At 34.3% G+C, this 23,919-nt stretch overlaps 1 protein-coding gene and 1 long non-coding RNA gene across 2 annotated transcripts in view; one reads left to right on the top strand and one right to left on the bottom strand.

The window, feature by feature from the left end:
* LOC127710082 (uncharacterized) overlaps positions 1 to 23,919 on the top strand; it is a 467,780-nt gene that overhangs the window by 116,680 nt on the left and 327,181 nt on the right. The window contains exons 20-21 of the mRNA XM_052215826.1: positions 7,160 to 7,360; positions 15,687 to 15,878. Coding sequence (XP_052071786.1) covers positions 7,160 to 7,360; positions 15,687 to 15,878 — 393 coding nt within the window. The remainder of the gene's footprint in view (positions 1 to 7,159; positions 7,361 to 15,686; positions 15,879 to 23,919) is intronic.
* Positions 1 to 23,919, bottom strand: part of LOC127710106 (uncharacterized) — a 137,278-nt gene that overhangs the window by 31,469 nt on the left and 81,890 nt on the right. The gene's annotated exons all lie outside the window — the stretch shown is intronic.

The raw sequence follows: 23,919 nt of genomic DNA on the forward strand, positions 1-23,919 counted from the left end.
ATCAAGCTGCGCCCAGCGAAGCATTTTATTGTGTTTTGGTCTGTTTTTTGTCGAGCCTAAAAGTCGCAGAAAGCTCGACATAGGGATAGTGATCTGGCAGCGGCGGCGGCAGCGTTAGCTAACTTCTTAAAAGCTTTATATTTTAGAAGCTAGAAGACCTGGATGCTTCATACTTTGTATATAGATGCCTTATGTTACGAAGTTTCCGTCTGTCATATGTCCATTGTCCTTGACCTCATTTTCACGGTTCATTTTTTCAGTGTTAAGTTTTTGTGTTATGGTCTGTTTTTCTTCAACTATAAGCAATAGGTCAACTATATTTGATGTATGGAAGGATTGTAAGGTGTATATGTCTGTCTGGCAGGTATCATCTGAACTTGACCTCATTTTCATGGTTCATTGGTCAATGTTAAGTTTTCATGGTTAAGTTTGTTTCTTATATACTATAAGCAGTAGGTCAACTATATTTAATGCCTAAATTGATTGTAAGGTGTACATGTCTGTCTGGCATGGTTCATCTGACCTTGACCTCATTATCATGGTTCATTGGTCAATGTTAAGTTTTCTTGTTTAAGACTGTTTCTTAGAAACAATAAGCAAAAGGTCAACTATGTTTTGTTTATTGAATGATTGTAAGGTGTACATGTATTTCTCGTTTGGTTTATCTGACCTTGACCTCATTTTCTTGGATCATGTTAAGTTTATGTGTTACTTGTAGTAAAGCTTTGTATTTAGGACTATCAGCATAAAATCAATGGTTAGTAAAGAAGGCGAGACATTTCAGCATGTGCACTCTTGTCTTAAAACATAAGCAATAGGTCAACTATATTTGTTGTATGGAAGAATTGTTAGCTGTACATGCCTGCCTAGCATGGTTTATCTGACCTTGACCTCATTTTCATGGTTCATTGGTCAATGTTTAGTTTACTTGGTTAATGTTAAGTTTATGTGACAGTTGTAATAAAGCTTTATATTTAGGACTATCAACATAATATCAATGATTAGTAAAGAAGGTCAGACATTTCAGCGTGTGCACTCTTGTTATCTAAGGAGTTTGCAAGTATTAAATAATATTATTCTGAATATTATTACTGAGACTTAGTTTGGAATATTTTAAAAAGCATGGTTTAAGAGCATTCAGCAAAAAAAACTTTTCTATTTGGTTCATTAAATTACAATACTTCTCAATTCAAAATGATTAATTTTTATACGACCGCAATTTTGCGGTCATATATTGGTATCACGTCGTCGTCAGCGTCATCCAAAGACATTTGGTTTCTGGACAATAACTTTAGTAAATGTTAATAGAAATCTATGAAATTAAAACACAAGGTTTATAACCACAAAAGGAAGGTTGGGATTGATTTTGGGGGCTATAGTCCTAACAGTTTAGGAATTAGGGGCCAAAAAGGGGCCCAAATAAGCATTTTCCTAGTTTCCAGACAATAACTTGTGGAACTGTGTATGGATCTGTCTGAAATTATACCACAAGTTTCCATACCACAAAGAGATTGTTAGGATTGGCTTTGGGGAGGGGGGAGGGGAGGGGAGGGGAGGGGGGGGGGGGTTATGGCTCAAACCGTTTAGGAATTAGGGGCAAAAAAGGGGGAAAAACAAGGGTTTCCTGGTTAATGGTTAATTAAAAAAAAGTACAATGTTATGTTTGGATTACCTCCCTTACACTGGTTTTAAATAATGTATAAAGAAATGTTGTATTGTCTTGAGGTGATTAGCTGTCTATTTATTTTTAGAAGTTATTATTTAAAAATGCTGATTAAGGAATATTGATTTTAGCCATGATTATGTATGTCATTTTCAGTTTTAAGACTTTTATGATATATTTAAATGGGTTATTATGGTTGCAAACTCCATTGGAAATTTGAATTGAGATTATGACCATATCTTGAGGGAAATTTCATATTTCAGAAATTAAAAAGAAAATTTTTTCAATTTTTTTTTTTTTTTTTTTTGGAAAAAAAAGGGGGAGGGGGGGTCAATGAGCAACAGCATAGTGTATTGCACAAAAGCAAAAAAAAAAAGGGGGAGTACATTTTTGGAAAGTTTATAGCAAAAACTTTCCTAAAGCATCAGCCTCAAACTGGAAGTGACAGACTATCTTACTTTAGGATGTGTGTTCTACTCCTAGATAATGTAGTACTGGTGTTTTGACAACTAATTCTAGGAAGATGCTTTTGAAATTTTGAGTTACTTCTATTTTGATTAGCTTACAGTTTGAATTAAAATGTACTGAATGTTCATCGATAATTCAAATAATTCAACTTCATTTTGAAAATGGCTATCACAAACACTACTTCTCTGATCTGCGCTATGCGGAATGTAAAATCAATACACATCTACATGAGACAGCAGTTTCTACGTTATGCTTTTATTCCCCAGACATGCCTGAGATCCATATCAACGGGAGTACTATAATCCTGGTTTCAGGGGTTTCCTCCCATCCCCCGGTTGAAGAGAAAATAAATACTGTGTTTAAAATATTTCATGAATGAACATTTTTCAATGCTTTATACTACGATTTTTACAATGTTTATTAAAGAGGTAAAAGCCCGAGTGTATTGAAAGTATCCTGGTATCTCATCTCGGCCCACAACAAACTTGGACTATAATAAACTCGGCCTATTACATAATCGGCATCAGAAAATCGGACTATAACAAAATTCGTAATTACACTATTTGCTATTAAGTCTCCCAAACAAAGTTTGGAGACTTATTGTTTTGCTCAGTTCTTATTATTTTTCTTCTTGAGGTCTATTTAGGGGTATTTTGAGGGGCCAACAGAAGGGAAGGATTTACTATAGAACCAGCTATGGGATTTATTTATTTTTTAATTTTCAAATGACTATATCTTGAAAACAGTAAGTGATAGACACACACGGTTTTCAGTAATGATCACAGGATCATAAAACAAATCAACTGAAATATAGCAGGAGTCCCTCTGGATCAGCCCCACCCCTCCTGTTTGAGAACTCATTAATGTAAACGGTTCAGATCCCCACCCCTAAAACATATATATTCTTGTATGGGACGATAAAACAAGTCAAATGATATATAGGGGGAGTCCTTGGGTGTCACCCCCCACCCCATCCTGTTTTGAGAACTTGTAAACGGTCAAGATCCCCACCCCTAAACCATATGTATTCTTGAATGGGATAATAAAACAAATCAAATGAAATAAAAGGCGAGTCCCCTGGGGTCACTCCCACCCCTTTCCTGTTTAAGAACTTGTAAACAGTCGAGATCCCCACCCATAAACGATATATATTCTTGTATGGGACAATAAAACAAATCAAATGAAATATAGGGGGAGTCCCTGGGTGTCACCCCCACCCCATCCTGTTTTGAGAACTTGTAAACAGTCGAGATCCCCACCCATAAACCATATATATTCTTGAATGGGACAATAAAACAAATCAAATGAAATATAGGGGGAGTCCCTGGGTGTCACCCCCACCCCATCCTGTTTTGAGAACTTTTAAACGGTCGAGATCCCATCCCTAAACCATATATATTCTTGTATGGGACAATAAAACAAGTCAAATGAAATATAGAGGGAGTCACTGGGTTTCACCCCCACCCCATCCTGTTTAGAACTTGTAAACCGTCAAGATCCCCACCCCGAAACCATATATGTTCTTGTACAGGACAATAAAACAAATCAAATGAAATAAAAGGTGAGTCTCCTGGGGTCACTCCCACCCCCTTCCTGTTTAAGAACTTGTAAACGGTCGAGATCACCACCCATAAACCATATATATTCTTGTATGGGACAATAAAACAAATCAAATGAAATATAGAGGAAGTCAACAGGGGTCACCCTACCCCCTTCTTTTTGAAAACCTGTAAACGGTTGAGATCCCCACCCCTAAACCATATATATTCTTGTATGGGACAATAAAACAAATCAAATGAAATATAGGGGAGGTCCCTGGGTGTCACCCCACCCCATCCTGTTTTGAGAACTTTTAAACGGTCAAGATCCCCACCGCCAAACCATATATATTCTTGTATGGGACAATAAAACAAATCAAATGAAATAAAAGGGGAATCCCCTGGGGTCACTCCCACCCCCTGCCTAGGAATGACTAATTATGGGAGCTTTGTTTGGGAGACTTCGTCACAGCATCATGTTCCAATTATTTCTTGTATTAAGTAATTATACGACCGCAAAAAAATTTTGCGATCGTATATTGGTATGATGTTGGCGTCGTCGTCGTCTGAAGACACATTGGTTTTCGCACTCTAACTTTAGTTTAAGTGAATGATCTCTATGAAATTTTACCATGAGGTTCAATACCACAACAGAGAGGTTGGGATTGATTTTGGGGGTTATGGTACCAACAGTTAAGGAATTAGGGGCCAAAAAGGGGCCAAAAATAAGCATTTTTGTAACTTCCAGACATAACTTGTGTGTTAGTGTATGGATCTCTCTGACATTGTACCACAAGGTTCCATATCACAAAGGGAATGCTGGGATTGATTTTAGGGGTAATTGCCTCAAAATTTTACGAATTAGGGGCCAAAAAAGGGGCAAAAAACAAGCATTTTTATATGGACAAATACTTTAGTACAAAACATAATTTAAAGCAGTGTAAGGGAGATAAATCAAATACATCATTTGAATTACCTCCCTTACAATGCTTTTAAATTATGTATAAAGTAATGGTTAATGAACAATTAAGACAATTTAAAACAGTGTAAGGGAGGTAATCCGCATACAGCGTTTTGATTACTTCCCTTACACTGCTTTTAAATTATGATTAAAGAAATACATATTTATAAAGGAAGACCAGTAAAAATATCTGCAAATGTTGCATCTTTTTTTTTTTTTAACAAAAAAATTCATATGAAAGATTTGACACCATATTTTAAATTCTATTATAAAATAGATTAAGTTAGCACTATGGTAAATTTAAATGGGTAATTATGGTTGCAAATTCCATTGGAAATTTGAATTGAGATTATGACCATATCTTGAGGGAAAGAATTTTTTGGGGAAAAAGGGAGGGGGGGGGGGGGGGATAAAAAGAAATTGTTGGGGGTCAATTTTTTCTCATTTCAGATTTCAGAAATTAAAAAGAAATTAATCTTCAAATTTTTTTTTTTTTTTTCAAATTTCAAATATTGAAAAATTTCAAGAAGTAATCTTTAATTGCACAGTATGGCGCATTAGATTTGTAAAATCTTTGACCACATTTATTTATTTGTTTTGCCAAATCTGACTGTGTGTTTAGATTTTTAATTTTGGGTCCAGTTTTCAAATTGGTCTACATTAAGGTCCAAAGGGTCCAAAATTAAACTTAGTTTGATTTTAACAAAATTTGAATATATGGGGTTCTTTGATATGCTGAATCTAAACATGTATTTAGATTTTTGATTTCGGGCCCAGTTTTCAAGTTGGTCCAAATTGGGGTCCAAAATTAAACTTTTTTTTGTTTGATTTCAACAAAAATTGAATATATGGGGTTCTTTGATATGCTTAATCTAACCATGTATTTAGATTTTTTATTTGTGGACCCCGCCCCGCTATCAAATTGGTTCATATTGAGGTCAAAAGGGTCCAAAATTAAACTTTGTTTTATTTCATCAAAAATTGAATTATTGGGGTTCTATGATATGCCAAATCTAACCGTGTATTTATATTTTTAATTTAGGTCCCGTTTTTTAAATTGGTCTACATCAAGGTCCAAAGGGTCCAAAATTAAACTTAGTTTGATTTTAACAAAAATCGAATATATGGGGTTCTTTGATATGCTGAATCTTAACATGTATTTAGATTTTTGATTTTGGGCCCAGTTTTCAAGTTGGTCCAAATTGGGGCCCAAAATTAAACTTTGTTTGATTTCAACAAAAATTGAATATATGGGGTTCTTTGATATGCTGAATCTAACCATGTATTTAGATTTTTTATTTGTGGGCCCTGCTATCAAATTGGTTCATATTGAGGTCAAAAGGGTCCAAAATTAAACTTTTGTTTTATTTCATCAAAAATTGAATTATTGGGGTTCTTTGATATGCCAAATCTAACCGTGTATTTAGATTTTTAATTTTGGGTCCCGTTTCTTAAATTGGTCTACATTAAGGTCCAAATTAAAGTGTCCAAAATTAAACTTAGTTTGATTTTAACAAAAATTGAATTCTTGGGGTTCTTTGATATGCTGAATCTAAACATGTGTTTAGATTTTTGATTATGGGCCCAGTTTTCAAGTTGGTCCAAGTTGGGATCCAAAATTAAACTTTGTTTGATTTCAACAAAAATTGAATATATGGGGTTCTTTGATATGCTGAATCTAACCATGTATTTTGATTTTTGGGCCCCATTATCAAATTGGTCCACATTGAGGTCAAAAGGGTCCAAAATTAAACTTTGTTTGATTTCATCAAAAATTGAATTCTTTGGATTCTTTGATATGCTGAATCTAACCATGTATTTAGATTTTGGATATTGGACCATAATAGGTAAATTAAAAAAATTAAGTTCTTAGACCACATTCATTCTGTGTCAGAAACCTATGCTGTGTCAAATATTTAATCACAATCCAAATTCAGAGCTGTATCAAACTTGAATGTTGTGTCCATACTTGCCCCAACTGTTCAGGGTTCGACCTCTGCGGTCGTATCAAGCTGCGCCCAGCGGAGCATTTTATTTTTTTTTAAAGTTGGAAAAAAAGTTAAACACCCAATCTACACATTTACAACCTATTTGAAATATTACACATCTACCGTTGCAAACTTTCCACAGGTGCTATCCAGCACTTTGATTTTTTTTTTGGGGGGGGAGGGGGGGGGGGGGGTCTATTGAATATAAATTCAAATCATATAACCAATTCTAAGTTCTTTGACTACAGTTATTCTGTGTCAGAAACCTATTATGTGTCAAATATTTAATGATAATCTAAATTTAGAACTGTATCAAGCGCGAATATTGTGACCATTTTTGCCCCAACTGTTCAGGGTTGGACCTCTGTGGTTGTATCCAGCTGCGCTCGATGGAGCAATTTATTAGCTCTTTTCATAGTGTAGAGATTCTAAAACTGCTTAGAGATTTGCATTAAACTACAGCACACACAAGTTTTGGCAGTCTCCTTTGGGAACGTTATGTATTTATATTCATATCTTTGCTTTCTGTTATTATTTACAGTGGCAACTTGTCCTACTCCAAATCAGGGGTCTATTGATCGATCAACTAATATTTACCCAGCTGGGTCCTCAGTTGAGTACAGGACAGAAGTGAATATAGAATGCCAGTATGGATCAAAGAAGATTAACAGGACACTGTATTGCTCTTACAATGTCATGACTGGTGGATATGAGCTTCTTGGAGATGCACCAGAATGTCCAGGTTAGATGTATTTTGTTTTTGTAAAATTAAGGAAAAAAGCTCAGGAGACAGTATCTCATATTTCTGAAGTAAAAGCAAATAAACTACCAAAGATATTTAAACATTCATAAAGGTTAATATATTAAACTCAGCAAAAACAGATCTTAAGGTGGACAAATAAAACAAAAAGAAAATTGTGAACGAAAAAAAAAGACATTTCCAGAAATCTAATAAGGAAAAATTGATACATTGTACTACAAGTACACAATATATGGCCAATGGAATGTCAAATGTCAAATGTCAAATTTCTGGCTTTGAAAACACACTATTAAATACAGCAAGGATAACTTGTGTATAACATGTCCCTTTCTCCTTTTTTGTTGTGTTTAATGGGATATGGAGGAAAGATATAGTTGAACTTTAATTAGATATGTTAGATGTAATTATACCTCACGGAACAAAGTTCGGTTGGGTATAATGTTTTTGACCCGTCCCTTCATCAGTTCGTCTGTCAGTCAGTCAGTCCGTCCGTCCGTCCGTCTGTCCGTCTGTCCGTCTGTCTGTCTGCCTGTCAGTCTGTCCGCCAGTCCTGTTCTTGTAATTGCAACTCCTCTGAAACCACACAACAGAATTTCCTGAAACTATGTAGATAATAAGTACATAATATGTAGATGTTCATATCCACAGGAAATTCTGATTCTATTTTATTCTAGGAGTCATGCCCCTTTGAACTTAGAATTTGACCTAATTATACTACTGCAACAGTTTGTCGTGGCAACTCCTCTGAAACCACACAACAGAATTTTATAAAACTTTGTAGATAATGAGGACATGATATGTAATTGTGCATATCCACAAAAAGTTATCATCACTGCATTTTCTAGGAGTTATAACCCCTTGAACTTAAAATTTTGGCTTTAAAAAATACTACTGCAAAAATTTGTCATTGCAACTCCTCTGAAACCACACTACAAAATTTCCTGAATCTTTGTAGATAACAAGGACATAATATGTAAATGTGCATACCCACAAAAAATTATTATCAATTGATTTTTAGAGGAGTTATGAATTTGAACTTAGGAATCTAGTGAGATTTTGTTTGCCCACTGACAATTTGGGGGCGTGGGGTATGTGAGCATGCTCACAAAGGTTCTTTAATTAATAAAGTCTCCTGCAGTAGTTCATGACATTCTCTTTCTTACTATATGAATAAAAGAGATGATGGGTTATACATCAAAGCAAGGCTTCCAAAACGGTCATATATGCCGGACATTTGTATAATGTCCGGATAAAGTCCGGCTGGGAAAAGCATGAAACAGTCATCTACTTTTTAATTTTCAAGGCTTTCTTAAGAGACGGTCATTTTAACATAATTCGCGATCTTTTTGATCCAACCTTTTGCCTTTAACAACCACACATTTCCGATCATATAAGTGACATGATCATTAACCCTTTCACCGATAGCTGCCCAGACAGAAGCTACTCTGAGACGATGGTTTCCCTGGCTACTATTACTCAAGTGGGAGATCTTCATAATAAATGTCAATAAAAACTTGTCTGTAGTTATTTTTGTCTTTATTTCATTCACTAACACCATGTTCACAGTTTTGTTCATGTTTTGATAATTTTTTCTTCATAAAATATTCAAATTTTCTGCATTATCTAGGTGAATTCTCAAAATTCTGCTCTTTGACCCAAAATCGTAATTTTTTAACCCAAAACGGCAAAATTTTGAAAAATTTAATGAGGCTGTACAAATTCCTTACACTGAACGATGTCCATTCCAAGTGTTTTGTACATAAAACGACATTTTATGTCAAAAAAATATACTAGTTTGGCTTCAATTCTTCCATATTCTTTCAAAAAAAATGTTCCCTCATTTCAAATTCTCGTAAATTCCGTAAATTTCCTCTGATTTTGACACAGTTTTCAACAAACGGAAACGCCATGTTAACACTTACATCCGGGTATTCAACAAAGAAAGATAACTCGTTTTTGCACTGTTTTGAGCGGGAAATATAAAAGAGGTATTCCGATCCCGGTAAAACGGGACTCATCGTCAGCTGTCTGAAGCGTGATTCCCGGTAAACCGGAACTCATCGGCGAAAGGGTTAAGTACTATCAAAACAACCCCTACTTTAATACCTTCTCATTTTAATAAAGGCTAATTAGTTGTCGAACAGCTGAAATTTACCTGTTCAGGTGACAGGTAAACTATTTTGAACCGGATCGATCTATTCAAAGTTATTTTCTTACATTTCAGCGGTTTGCCGGCATCTAATTAATTTAGTCAAAAGGATTTAAATTATCAGAAATACGTTTACAAATATGATTTGATGAAAAAATTTTAAAAGGTGAAAATGAAAAATCGTCATAACCACGTTGTTTGAACCAGAGACATGTCTCTGTTTGAACAGTACACGTGTGCGCATGTGCAAAGGTGTGAAATTTAATTATGCATCCTAATTTCTCCAAAAAATGCTTAAATTGCCATTGATACCTTTATCTCACGTTTATTTCGAATATTTTCTTGAAGAAATAACGTAGAAAGAGCTACATACACTCATTCATGCTTTGCAAACGTACACGGAATTTACATATCCGTCTCTGGTCCATGTTTTACCATTGTCAAGATAACATCCGGTATATTAGATTTGAAAACGAAAGTAAAGTTTTTGACAACGTTATTTTGCACAAATAAAGAGTCTATAAGTACGCTGATGTTGCACACTTCGAATGATGCACTGTCAATTTAACAGTTTACGTCAGAACTTCGAATTTGAATCAAAGAAAGTTTAATATCGTTTTTTTTTTTAATGTCAATCATTGGGATGGCCAACTCGGCAACTGATTACCATAATTGCCTTTTGTTTATTTTGTCTTAAGGGATTAAAATCGGGAAAATATATAAAATGTCCGGCTGGCTAAAAATAATTTTGGAAGCCTGCATCAAAGGAACACTTGTTAAATGATACACAGAAAAACAAAACAGAAGTCATTTTGTGACCAATTTTCTACCTTCCTTTCATTCAGTATTTCTGACCTTTTTTTTTAAATAAAAAATCTGCTTATACATACATTCATACTGTAGCTTTAGCATGTTAGAATGATTTTTATGTCTCTCCTCGATGAAGTTGAAAAAAATTGTCTTGGGTGTGCTGTTCATAGTGGAGGCGGCATCAACAATGTATTAGTTTGTGATTAGTTCAGTTTAAAGGAAGTCACCAATGGTAGGTCATTTATATTTAATATGTAACTGTATTAGCATTGGCACATCCCATTTCAAAGAGAGATTATTTGACCCAGACCCTCAGTTATGGCTTATTGACTTTGTAACATTTGCTTTAATAGGTAACATGTATTAGTTTGTGATTAGGTCAGTTCAAGGAGAAGAACTAGTGGTAGGTCATTGATATACCTAATATCATTGACCTACCACTAGTGTTTCTCTATAAACTAACCTAAGGCCAAAAAAAAATATATCTGTTTAAGGTTACATCATTAAAAAAAAGTGGGGCAGGTAGGTCGGTATTTCTATTTCATGTTATTTTTTCATTTTATTTTTTGCAACATGATTATGAGTTGTTCCGTTCGTCTTGCCGTGGTCCGAGTTGTCCATGGGGCGAGTTTACCCATATTTTTAATGAATGGATTATTTCCCTTTGTTTATTAAATATTGACTGGGGAAAAAATGGCGGCAAAGTGTTTATTTCATCACACGAGTCGTGAATTTCCTTAAAACATCTGTCATATTCACATTTGTGAACATTAGGATGTATCAGGCAATTGATTTTTTTTATTGACAACTCTAACTTCGCTTTTGACACAAGTTCAATTAATTTTTCACTTTACGACAGAATTAAATGATTTAGGGTTGGCGCTCAAAAGCAGGGTCGGTCGGGTAACTGTAAACAGACATATTATTTTTTTGGCCTAATCACAAACTTACACATTGTTGACACCACCACGTTGGGAAACAGTATGCCAAAGACTCACCTTTTCAACTTCATCTAGGCGAGACAACTACATAAAGGTGATCTGTGTCTATAGTTCACCTTTGGTTTGAAGTTGTAGTGAAGTGAATTTAAGTTCTTGTGGCTACCTTTAGTTTCCTTACACTACAAACCAGTAAAAGTTTGAAATGGCCTATATCTGTACTCGACTGTACCGATTTTTACTCGACCAGTCTGAATTGGTCTGAAATTTACTTGATAATACTTGACTGTAGTCTGAACCATACTTAACAGTCTGAACTTGTACTCGACCCTTACTCGACCAGTATGCGTCTGAACCATGCTCGACCTAGTCTGATTCATACTCGACCTAGTCTGAACCATACTCGACCTAGTCTGAACCATACTCGACCAAGTCTTAATCAACCTAGACCTATTTTTTGTATCTATCTATTGTATTTCATCAATTTAGGAACTGTTTTGAACAACAGCTATTTCCCCTGGCTAGAAATTTGAACAACAATTTGAAATTAAAAATGTATTCAATATAGCATTGAAACCAAAATTTCACAATAAACATAATATAACTTCATCACCATATTCATCAACACTTATATACATACATATATATCACCTTTAAAATAAAAATAAAACAAGCTGATCAAATAATCTCAAAACTGAATTGTGACTAATATTTTCAATGTTATTCAAAATTTTTTGAATGTTTCAGATATATTTTATGGTTACTGGACAATTTTCACCATTAACTTAAGCCTCGTATAGATTTATGGTGTCAGTTGAGTTTAGTTAATAATGCAGTAATCATTTTTTTTATTAAAATATATATAAAATAGCATATAAAGCAACTTGATAAATTTAAAAAATGACACCTTTGTTTTGTTAAACCAAGAATTTAATATAATCATGATAATAGAACTTCTATAGTAATCCTGTGATAAACTTTTAAAAAGGGAAATGTGTTCCAAAGTTACAGTAAAAATTTATTCCAATTAAATTTTTAAAAAAATTTGTCAAAATTAAAGACATGGCATACAAGAAGCACTTTAATAAGGTTTAATTACCTCAGTACATGTGTGTTTTACAGGTAAAAAGAAAGCCCTATTTTTCTTAAACTCGTGTATAATACTTATCTAGTGAATTCAAAAGGCCTTGCGATTTAAGTTTCACAGGATGTTGCAATTTTGAATGAATGTTATTTAGAATTTAATACTCATTGACCAGGTGTGATCTTTTTCATGAGTTTACCCCAAACAGGAAGTATTACTTTATACTTCACCACTAATCAGAAGAACAATTTTATTAATTTCTTTAATTTTTATCCCTTTTTGATATATATCGTATATAATATATCCCAAATTATAATAATAGATATATTTCTATAATAAGGTTAAACAATTTCAGTGATTTTGTTGGCTGTTGTTACCTCATTAAAAAGATAATTATATAACTATTGTACATTTTTTGTATGTAACCATGAAACCTATGTAGTTTCTGTCTCTAAAAACACCGCAAAGGACCTCCTTTGTGCACAAAGGAGCACAAAGGACCACAAAGGAGTATGATAAGTGCACAAAGGACCTGAAATTGTTTATTAAATGGGGGGAAAGGCATTTCTCACGAAAAAAATATTGTTTTTTTTATTAAAATACTCGAGTTAAATCGGTATAAAGTTGAAGATTTACGAAACCGTGTTCCGTAACCGGTACGGATATGTATAAGATTACGGCCATTTTCGATAAGATGTTAGTATACCTATAATTATATTTTGAAAAGTATTGAGAAAACATGAATATATAAATAAAGACTGGACATTAAACCGGAGAGAAAAAATTAAGCTAACACTGTTTGTAAAGATTTCAATTTCACACAATTAATAAGTTATGTATAATGAGGACTTTTATTAAAGAGGGACTATTCTGCTTCGAGAAACAAGTGAAAGGCAAAAAAACATACGTGCCTTACAATCCTCAACCAGATCCAGACTCCGTTTTAACACTTAACCGTTACTACATCTCTCTTAAAAGGGACAAAACTTTCAAGAAACGAGTCAGTGCATTTAACAAACTACCATCAACATTTCAGAATCGCCAACATATAGCCGTTGTCGAGTATACAGGTTCATGTCCAACTACCAACACAACACATGGTAATGCCAAACACGTCTCACATGAGTTTATACGTACAGACCCTTCAGTAATGAATCGTATAACCGAGGGACTCAATAATAAGAAATCCTGCATCGAAATATATCAGGACATGGTTCTTAAAGACCCTGATAACGCACCGAAAGATCTTCAACAAGTCCATACAAAAAAACATTACAACAAAAACAGATTACTGCACAAAGCACATAAAAGACAATGTAACAGATTACACAAAAAACAAGCTGCCTCTAACATCTAATCAAAGATCGCAGATTATGTCCGACATTTTTAACAACAATGGCATAGCAACAGCTGATAACACCATAGATTTCGACACCAAGTCCAATGAACTTTGTAACAGCTTTCCGTGTTTTGCCAATTATTATGAGATAAGACTTAAAAACCGCTTGTTCAATTATGTTAATCAACCCTATCGCAAATATGACTCTAACAGACTCTGGACAAACAATAACTGTGAGTCCATGAACCACCGGTTTAAGGTAGCACTGAACTGGAAACCACATCAATTACCAGAACGTTTAGACAAAATATACAATGTGATACAACTTCACCACACAGATTTAAGACGCAGTATAGTTGGAAACGGCAATTATGAACTTTTCGGAAATTTCAAAAAACACAGAATACAACATTCCAAATGGCACAGTCTTTCCCAAATTGAAAAAGCAGTGCTTTACCGAAAGCTTGCCAGTGACAAATGGTTTTGCAATACCAAAAGTTAAACGTCTCGCCAAGAAGCCTGGTCAACGTCACCGGCCAAAGACAGCTGCAGTGAGGACAAAACCAAAATTTTAAATGTTATTGTTAAATCATATGTATTTTTCTATCATGTTTATTTAATTTTAATAAATCATAATTGAAAATATAAAGTTTTGACTTTTTTGTTATAATGCAAGTATTCTTACTTCACTTAAAAATATTATCATACGTATAAAGAAAACGAAGTGATGATATATGAGACAAAAAAAACCAACAACACATTGCTATCCTATATAATTTTCGAAGTTTTGGTAATGCTTTACCCTTGAAAAATTACAACAATAAGATACCAAGAATAATAATTGACGTTTTTATCAGTTATGTTACATTTTCAAATCACTTAACCCGGATATAAAGTCGGTTCCAAAACGATACCGATGAAAACTACAAATCGTACATTATTAAAATCGCAATTTTTATTGAAATTGTTTGGGTTTTTTTTACATTTTTCTTCATGAATTATAATATTTTTATGTTTTGAAATGAATTTCAGGTCCTTTGTGCTCTTAAGAAACTCCTTTGTGGTCCTTTGTGCTCCTTTGTGCACAAAGGAGGTCCTTTGCGGTGTTTTTAGAGACCCATGTAGTTTTTATTTAGGAATTTAGGAAAATTAATTTAAAAAAAAAACACATGCCAAACAAGAAGCACCTTAATAAGGTTTAATTACCCTCAGTATAGGTGTGGTTTTTAGGTAAAAGAAAATCTTTTTTTAACAAAACTCTAAAACTTTAAAATTAATATAATTAAATTATTATATAAGATAATTTGATTTAATTATATAACTATCTCTATTCGATAAATCTGAGAATCATGTAAGAATGTAAAAATCTGTTTTTATAATATATCTTTATTTTATTGTGGCTGTTGTCATGTCAGTTAAAAAGAAATTTATTTTAACAGTTAAAATTTAGAAAAAGTAGAGGTTATTTGGTCAAGTATGGTTCAGACTGGTCGAGTATTGTTCAGACCTTTGGTCGAGTATGGTTTAGACTGAAAAAAATAGGTCGAGGATGGGTTAAGACTGTTTCAGACTGGTCGAGTAATAGTTCAGACTATTTTCAATGGCAAAGATAAGGGTCAAGTACAAATCAGTACAGTCGATTATGGTTAAGACTGGGGTCGAGTAATGTCGAGTAAATTTCAGACCAATTCAGACTGGTCGAGTAAAAATCAGTACAGTCAAGTACAGATATAGGCCATTTCAGACTTTTACTGGTTTGAAGTGTTATAAGTTGAGCATTTGAAATGCAGTTATAATTGAAAACAACAGCTTCAGACACATCCTTCTAAATCTTGTTTTGTGTAATACATTTCTACATATTTTCTGTAACCAAGAAAACAGAGTAAAAAAATGTGAAGAATTTTCCATCATCTGTTTTAGTTAATCTAGTTCAAGTATTAAATGTATGTCTTTATTAAGTTTTAACACATGTTTTTTATTGTCTTTAGAAATAGACTGTGGAGAGCCCGAAAATGTTCCAGGAAGAACGGACTCTGGACTGACTAACACTAATCTTGCATCTACTTTCACTTTTGACTGTAAAACTGGTTTTGATAGATCAGGGCTGTCATTGGATGGAACATATACTGTTACTTGTCAGGAAAATGGAAGATGGAATATAGGAAATTTGACTTGTACAGGTATGATATTAAAGAACATCAAAGTGATATCATGGTACTGTAAATGCCAACTTATTTACGTGGATACTTTATTTTTTTATCTTTCTAGCCAACTCAGCAGTGATTTATTTTCACAATTTTCTAATTTTTTTTATGTATTTCTATAATGAAAGACCCAAGTTTTACATACTTACGACAATAAATTGCTCATGAAAAATAATGAATATTTACAAATACAAATGCAGGTGACATGCATGTATATGTAAGCGTACTTTCATTCCGCCGTGTATTTATTCTGGGTAACTGTTTTTCACTAGAGAATATTGGATGTAAATAGTGTGAAAGCATCGATCTTGATATTGTTGTTTTGTTTATATTAGACCGGTTTATTGTTTACATAAATAAATGGGTTAAAATTAAATTATGTATGGATCTAAAGCACTAGTGTAATTAATCCCGGTATAGAATAACTAGTGCAATCATTCTGGTACAAAATCACTAGTTTAATCATTCCTGGTTCAAAAACACTAGTGTGAACATTCCTTGGATGAAAACTTTCCACTTTTTAGCTCACCATCCCGAAGGAACGGTGAGCTTTAGCCATCACTTCGCGTCCGTCGTCATCCGTCTGGTGTAAACTATTTCAAACATCTTCTCCTCTGAAAGTACTGAACCAATTCCAACCAAACCTAAGCTGAATGATCCTTAGGGTATCTAGAATACAGTGTTTTATTTTCTGTTTCGTCAAAAAAAAAAAAGGCCATCACGGCTAAAAATAGAACATAGGGGTAAAATGCAGTTTTTGGCTTATATCTCAAAAACCAAAGCAGTTAGAGCAAATCTGACAATGGGGAAAAATGTGTTTATAAGGTATAGTTCTATCAGCCATGAAATTTTCAGATGAATGTAATAACCCATTGTTGGGTTGCTGCCACTATATTGGTGATTTTAGGTAAATTTTGCAGTTTTTGGTTATTATCTTGAATAGTATTAATGATAAAGATAAACTGTAAACAGCAAATATGTTCAGCAAAGTAAGATCTACAAATAAGTTTTGTATGACCAAAATTGTCAATTGACCTCTTGAGGAGTATTGCCTTTTGAGGACAATTTTACACAATTTGTTTATCATAGATATAAGAAGATGTGGTATGAGTGCCAATGAGACAACTCTCCATCCAAGTCAAAATTTATAAAAGTAAACCATTATAGGTCAAAGTACGGTCTTCAACAAGGAGCCTTGGCTCACACCGAACAGTAAGCTGTAAAGAGCCCCAAATATTACTAGTGTAAAACCATTCAAACAGGAAAACCAATGGTCTAATCTATATAAAAAACGAGAAAGGAGAAACACTTATGAACCACATCAACAAACGACAACTACTGAACATCAGATTCCTGTTTTCTAACTTTAAAAAATCTTCTCCTCTGAAACTACTGAACCAATTCCCACCAAACTTAAGCTGAATGATCCTTAGGGTATCTAGAATAAAGATTGTGTTTTATTTTCTGTTTCGTCAAAAAACATGACCGCCATGGCTAAAATTAGAACATAGGGGTAAAATGCAGTTTTTGGCTAATATATCTCAAACACTTAAGCAATTGGAGCAAATCTGATGAGAGTTAAAAATGTTCATTAGGCCAAGTTCTATCAGCCATAAAATTTTCAGACGAATCTAACAGTCCATTGTTGGGTTGTTGCCACTAAATTGGTAATTTTAAGGAATTTTGCAGTTTTTGGTTATTATCTTGAATATTATTAATGATAATGATAAACTGTGAACAGCAAAAATGTTCAGCAAAGTAAGATCTACAAATAAGTTAATATGACCGAAATTGTTGAATTGTGTTCTTATGGAGTTATTGCCCTTTAAAGACAATTTTTCACAATTTGTTCATCTAGTTCATGTAGTTTGCTTACTTTAAAAAATCTTCTCCTTTGAAACTGCGGAATCAATTTCAGCCAAACTTGGGCTGAATGAGTTTCAGAGTATCTATTATAAATTTTGTATTTTATTTCCTTGTACGTTAAGAAACATAGCCACTATGGCTTAAATGGAACATAGGGATAAAATGCATTTTTTTTGTTTTTGAAGAAAATATGACAGATACAAAGAACGTTTAAATGGCATTTTTAAGCTACTCATTAATATATATTGAAAAGAAAAATAATCATTGATGAAAGATTTAAGCAAAAAATTTCAGGTGAGCGATTCAGGCTCTTGAGAGCCTCTTGTTATATAAACCAGCTATGCAAGTTTCAAATACACTAAAAACTATTAAGCCACATTTTATTTATATTTCCCCTTCAAAAAACCATTTTTAGAGCCTTTATAATGACTGGTGGATGTTTTACACTGGACCCGGATTGAAAAAACTAGTGAATTTTTGTTGGTGGATAAAAATCACTGGTGGAATCAAACCACTGTTACATATACACAGTTGAATAGATATTTTCCAATACTAAAAGCTGAACATACAGGTTCATTTGTCCCCAGAGTCACTGACAACAAAGGTTTGTGGTGGGGATGGTGGCAGATAATAAAATTCTTGTAAACTAAATAATCAATAAGCACTATACTCTGCACTTGCAGCAAACAATGAAAGCATTGAAATATGAGAAGTCTGTACATTGAAACGAAAGAGAGGCTGGAATGACCACGCAGATGAAATTCTTTGAGGGGCACCAATGGGGACATAACATCTATAAACCATAATTATTAATATAATTGCCAATATATGTTTTTTCCAATGTTCTGCTTTGTTTTAGATTGTTTGAATGCAGTAATAAGATTATTTAATCAGATAATTGCTTATTTAATATTCCTTGTAAGAGAACACCATGTATACCTTATTATGACAATTAATTTAATGTAACTTGTGAGATCAGTTGTGATTTGCTGTCATTTGACTCGGTAAACTCGTTTGTTTGTTTATTTTTTTGTCATTTTTGACTTTTTTTCTAATTTCTAGAAGAAAAAAAAAAGAACCTTTTGTTTATGATACTGACTTTATCACGTGTGGAGCAGGATCTGCTTACCCTTCCGGAGCACCTGAGATCACCCCAAGTTTTTGGTGGGGTTTGTGTTGCTCTGTCTTTAGTTTTCTATGTTGTGTTTTGTGTACTGTTGTTTGTCTGTTGGTCTTTTTCTTTTTTAGCCATGGCGTTGTCAGTTTATTTTCAACTTACCGTTAAAAGGCATGTATAGTCCACGGTTTTATTCTCCAAAATTGACCCTGACAGTAGGGGTGCGGACTATAGAGTACAATAAGCAAGAAATAAGAGAGAAAATTTCAATTTTGCTATGTGGTTTGTTTACATTCCGCCATGTTTGTTATTGACATTGTAGAGGGCGCTCTTATCATTTTTCAAACCAACAATTTTACCCAATCCATATTAATAAGTTATTTTTATTCAATATCAAATTAATACTGATAAATTTAAAAATTAAATGCTTCATTACAAAATTCTTGTTTCTTTTCAATGCATTGCTAAATATAAACTGGTATCTGCTTGAATGAAATCGTACAAAAAAAGTAAAAAAAGACAACCGTAAACCAGCTTATGATGTGTCAACTACAAAATGTAATCGGTTATTATTCGTTCTGTTTTGGTGTTTCCTATTGACAAATATGTTTTGTATTAGCTTAAGACCCTTCAAACATTAATGTGATAGATATATTAAACACTGTTTTACATTAGGAGGGAACTGTTTTACTTTCAAAGTCGTATTATAGTGATATCTATTATGTACAGATTTCGACTCTCACCGGGTTTTTTCATCTTTTACACGTGCTTTTCAAACTTCCGGTTGAAACATACACAAGTTTCTAAATAGTTTTTTGTGTGATTTAGACTTATTTTAAACAGCGTGAAGTGTTTTAGAACCATTTACAAGCAGTTTCAGCTTCTGTTTGGTGATGGAAAAAAGGTTTTTCCAAGAAAATACTGCAAACGACCACACATGATTTAAAATTACTGGAGTTTCATTAGACCTTTTCTAACAGTAACAAAAATTACCTGAAATTTTGTGGGGAGAAGGGGGGGGGGGCGGACTCTGTACCAGTGCGAACTATACAAGCTGGATTACGGTACGAGTTTGGATGTACCTTTGGTACCTTTTGCCTTTCTTTTTTCATAAAAATCTCTGCCCCTCAAGGGAGATGTCACCATGACAGACCTGCCAATTATCCTGATTTTGGCAGAAATATCCTGATTTTTATGCCTCAATCAAACTGAATCCCAATATATGTATTGTAAAATGAGCCAAAATCCCAATTTTCACAAAATGTACCAAAAAAATTTGATTATTCCCCATTTTTAACTTTTCCCAAAGGAGACATTCCTAATCAGTGATAATTAGCCAATCAAATTCGGTATCTTCTGTGGCCACATTTTGATCTCCTTATCAATGGGGGGTATTGTTAAGTGCAAATATTTCAAATTAATCCACAAAACTTGTCCCACCCAGATCCTCCCTTATTTGATGTTGATTAATAAGGCCAGTGGTACCAATAACCAGGTTGCTATCCCTTTGGTGCCCGAACCAAATGCTGCAGACAAAGGCACTTGGTTTACACTAATCAGAGTTAAGTAACAGGACCAAGACATATGCTAACTGGTTATTGTATTAAGTACAAACTGAACAAACACAGGTTTGGGAGAAGAATCACAGTTTAATATTTTCTTTGCATATCAATAAGCAATAAACATATTTACAAAGAAAGCAAAATCAAGTTGAAAAACTGTGGTAGTCCAAAATAATCCCAAACCTGTGGAAAGGTAGTAAATTAGGTTCATGCATCAGAAGGACGCTATTGACTTAGAGCGGATGCAAAGGCATTCATGACTTGCTGTTTATGAGAAAAGGAAGGGTCCAAGTAACCTTTGTATGCCTCACTTTTCCAATCCCCCTGAGCCTGGATGAGATCTGACGAAACTCCACATTCCAAAGTGAATGTAGCCCCACCCCTGCGAAAGCTATGACCAAAGAATGCTTAAGCATGTGAAGAAACGTGGAATATGTTAAAGGAACTGTTGTCCCCTTAGATATGTGCAAGAAGGCAGGAGATGGACAGCTGACAGCTGGTATCATTTTAACATGTAATAGCAGTGCCTGTGAAGGAAAAAGAGGGGAATTAAGGATTCTGGGAAGTGGAATTTCCAACAACCTGTTTGCAAATTGTATGGTCTTTGACTTTCGTATGCGAAGCAATGTGCCACTAGTCTGAAAAACAATGTCTTGTCTGCTGAGGTGCTTACCAGCATCAAATTCAGCCAAAGTGGGGACAAATAAATTTGACTTTCTGAAAAAGGAGAAAAAGGCAACCAAGCATGCTGCCCAAAAACTAATATGATTTTGATTCTGAAGATCCAGGGTAGTTAAAATCTTTTTTAAAAGCTGAGGTGTGATAGGGAGTTTTCTTTGAACCATTGTACCTAATACACGTTCAGCCCCCTGCAAAACGGTATGAATATAATGAGAATCTATTGGTGGTGGTTGGCCTGCCTCCAAATGTAAAAGTTTAATTATTGATATATAATTACTGATAGAATTAAAGCACAATTTTTGTGACAAAAATGCAATGTATCTGGCTAGATTTTCTTTACTTAAAGGTACTAAAGAAATATAAACTAGTGCACAAAATTTTCTGTAAGAGTTCAAATAAGTCTGATAAGTCTTTTTTGTGGATTCAGCATAAGTGTAACTCCTGAAGGTGTCCACTAATTTGTCCAAGTTAGCAACTTCTCTGTGTGCCTGTAAGCCTAAATAAAAGAAAATGGAGGGAGTGACAGGACATGTGAGAAACAAGGTGATGCACAAACAACGGGGCTGGTAAGCATTCCTTCATAAAAAATTTACATAACTTTAAATCATGCAACCGTGAAATAGAATCAGCCATATCATTCTCCTTGCCTGGCAGGTGAATAGCCACAAGATAAAAATTATAAGAAGCAGAAAGCCTAACAACTCGCACAAAAAAGTCATCAAGTTTGTTCTTAGACGTACACTTATTGATACAACTTACAGTTGATGAATTATCACAAAAAATATGTACACGCCTATTTTTCCAACACTTAGTCCATCGCTTGGCCGCCAAAGCCACAGCAAATGCCTCTTGCTCATTTATATGCAAAGATTGCGCAAATGGGAAATCCTCTTTCCAATTAACATAAAACCAATCTGTACCAAAAATACCCCCTGCACCTGTTTTGCAAGCATCAGTATATACTGAGGTGACAGGATTAGTGTTTAGTAAGAGGGATTTCCCATTAAAAGTGGACATAAAATTGTACCACCAATGGATATCATGCAAGATATCACCGCATAAGCGCATTTTGTGCCAGTTATGCTTAAGCTTCATAATGCCATCAATGATTCTCCGAAGAAAAACTCTTCCGCCGTGAACCACTGAAGAAGCCCAATTTAGTTTTCCCGCAAGGGACTGCAATTGTTTCTTTAAAACATGCTTGCGCTGCTTAAAATCTGCTAATTCTGCCCTTACCTGCTCTAGTTTTGTCAAAGGTAATCTTAATTCCAATGTTGTGGAGTCTATCTCCACACCTAAAAATACTAATTTCTGGCAAGGGTCAAAGACCTTGGACCAACTTATTGCAAAGCCAAACTTGTGCAGCAAGTCAATCAAGACTCTTAGGCCATGTGCACAACGCTGTTTAGTGCGTTCGCAGATGAAGAAATCATCTAAATATGCAATAATGGTAAAGCCTCTGCATGACATTATGCGGCGAATAGCCTGTGAAATTCTGTGAAAAATACCAGGTGCTAATTTTGAGCCAAAGGGCAATTTTTTATCAATAGAGGTATGGGTTTGACTGTCAGGGAAAGTCCATTGTAAACCTGTTACCTGTTGACTACACCGACTGATGCCAATAGATCTGTAAGCAGATTTCAAATTGACTTTAGCCATGAAACAATTTTTTGTGACTAATTTTGCTGCATCATCAACAGATTGAAACTTTTGTTTTTCCATATCCCCAGCAAAATCATTAACAGCTGACCCAAGTGTGTGTGTGGTCTGCTACAATCATGGATTATTCTTACACCTCCATCAGGTTTTGGAATGACACCTAATGGACTGATAATTTTGGGTGTAGATTTAGTAAACTCATAATTCCCATTTTCAATTTCAGTTAAAATCTGTTGATGAGCTTTTTCATATAACGGACTTGAGGGAAGAGCTAAAGGGTGATTTTTTGCTGATATGTTTATTAAAGCCAAATCATTTTGAACAATGTCAAAGCCATTTTTTATACCATGTAAAAGAAAATCCTTATCAAAATCAGTTTTTAATTCTTCTTGCCAAACATTAAAATCTAGGTCACGCACAGGCTTTACCTTTATACCCGGTTTTTTGGATGGGCAAAGGATTGATGATGGGTCCCACACCCCTGGATGGAACAAATATGCGCAAAACGACAGCTTTGTAATGCGCAACCTTTCCTACTGTTATACTTTCTGCAGATTTCTATACCTTCTGCAGAGTGTGAGGTATACTTTACATTGTCCTGCTGTTTACTTGCAAACTTTGCTGGACCAGATGCCTGAGGTTTAGTGTACATGGCTTTTGGCCGAAGGTACACAGACTGCAAATGAGGAATGTCAGTGCCCCACCTAAAATTGTGTTGTTTTTGGAGTCTACGGTATTCCCTATCAAAAAACAGCACTGACACAAATTCACAAGATGACACCAAGTGGTAAAATCTCATGGTATATGACAAATAATAGAGCACCTGTGTCTGTGTCAGTTCACCTGTGCTTAGCAATTTGTACATGATGGACAAATTTGCCCTAGACCACTGAGACAGGGATTCAAGTTTCGGTCTTAAAGGTCCTGATTTAAACACAAGTTGCCCCCCTGATGAATCCGAAATTAGGCGTTCCTCAGGCATACTGGTCCCCACTATATCATATGAAACAAAATCCGAAATATCATAAAAATTAATTTTACAGTCTATATTTGATGATTTCAAATAAATTTGAGGATCCTGCCAAGATATGCTAGAGTTTATACCTAAATTGTTCATTGAATTGTCACTTGG

The sequence above is a fragment of the Mytilus californianus genome, unplaced genomic scaffold (genome assembly GCF_021869535.1).
Source record: "Mytilus californianus isolate M0D057914Y unplaced genomic scaffold, xbMytCali1.0.p SCAF_7, whole genome shotgun sequence".
In the NCBI taxonomy this organism is placed as follows: Eukaryota; Metazoa; Mollusca; class Bivalvia; order Mytilida; family Mytilidae; genus Mytilus; species Mytilus californianus.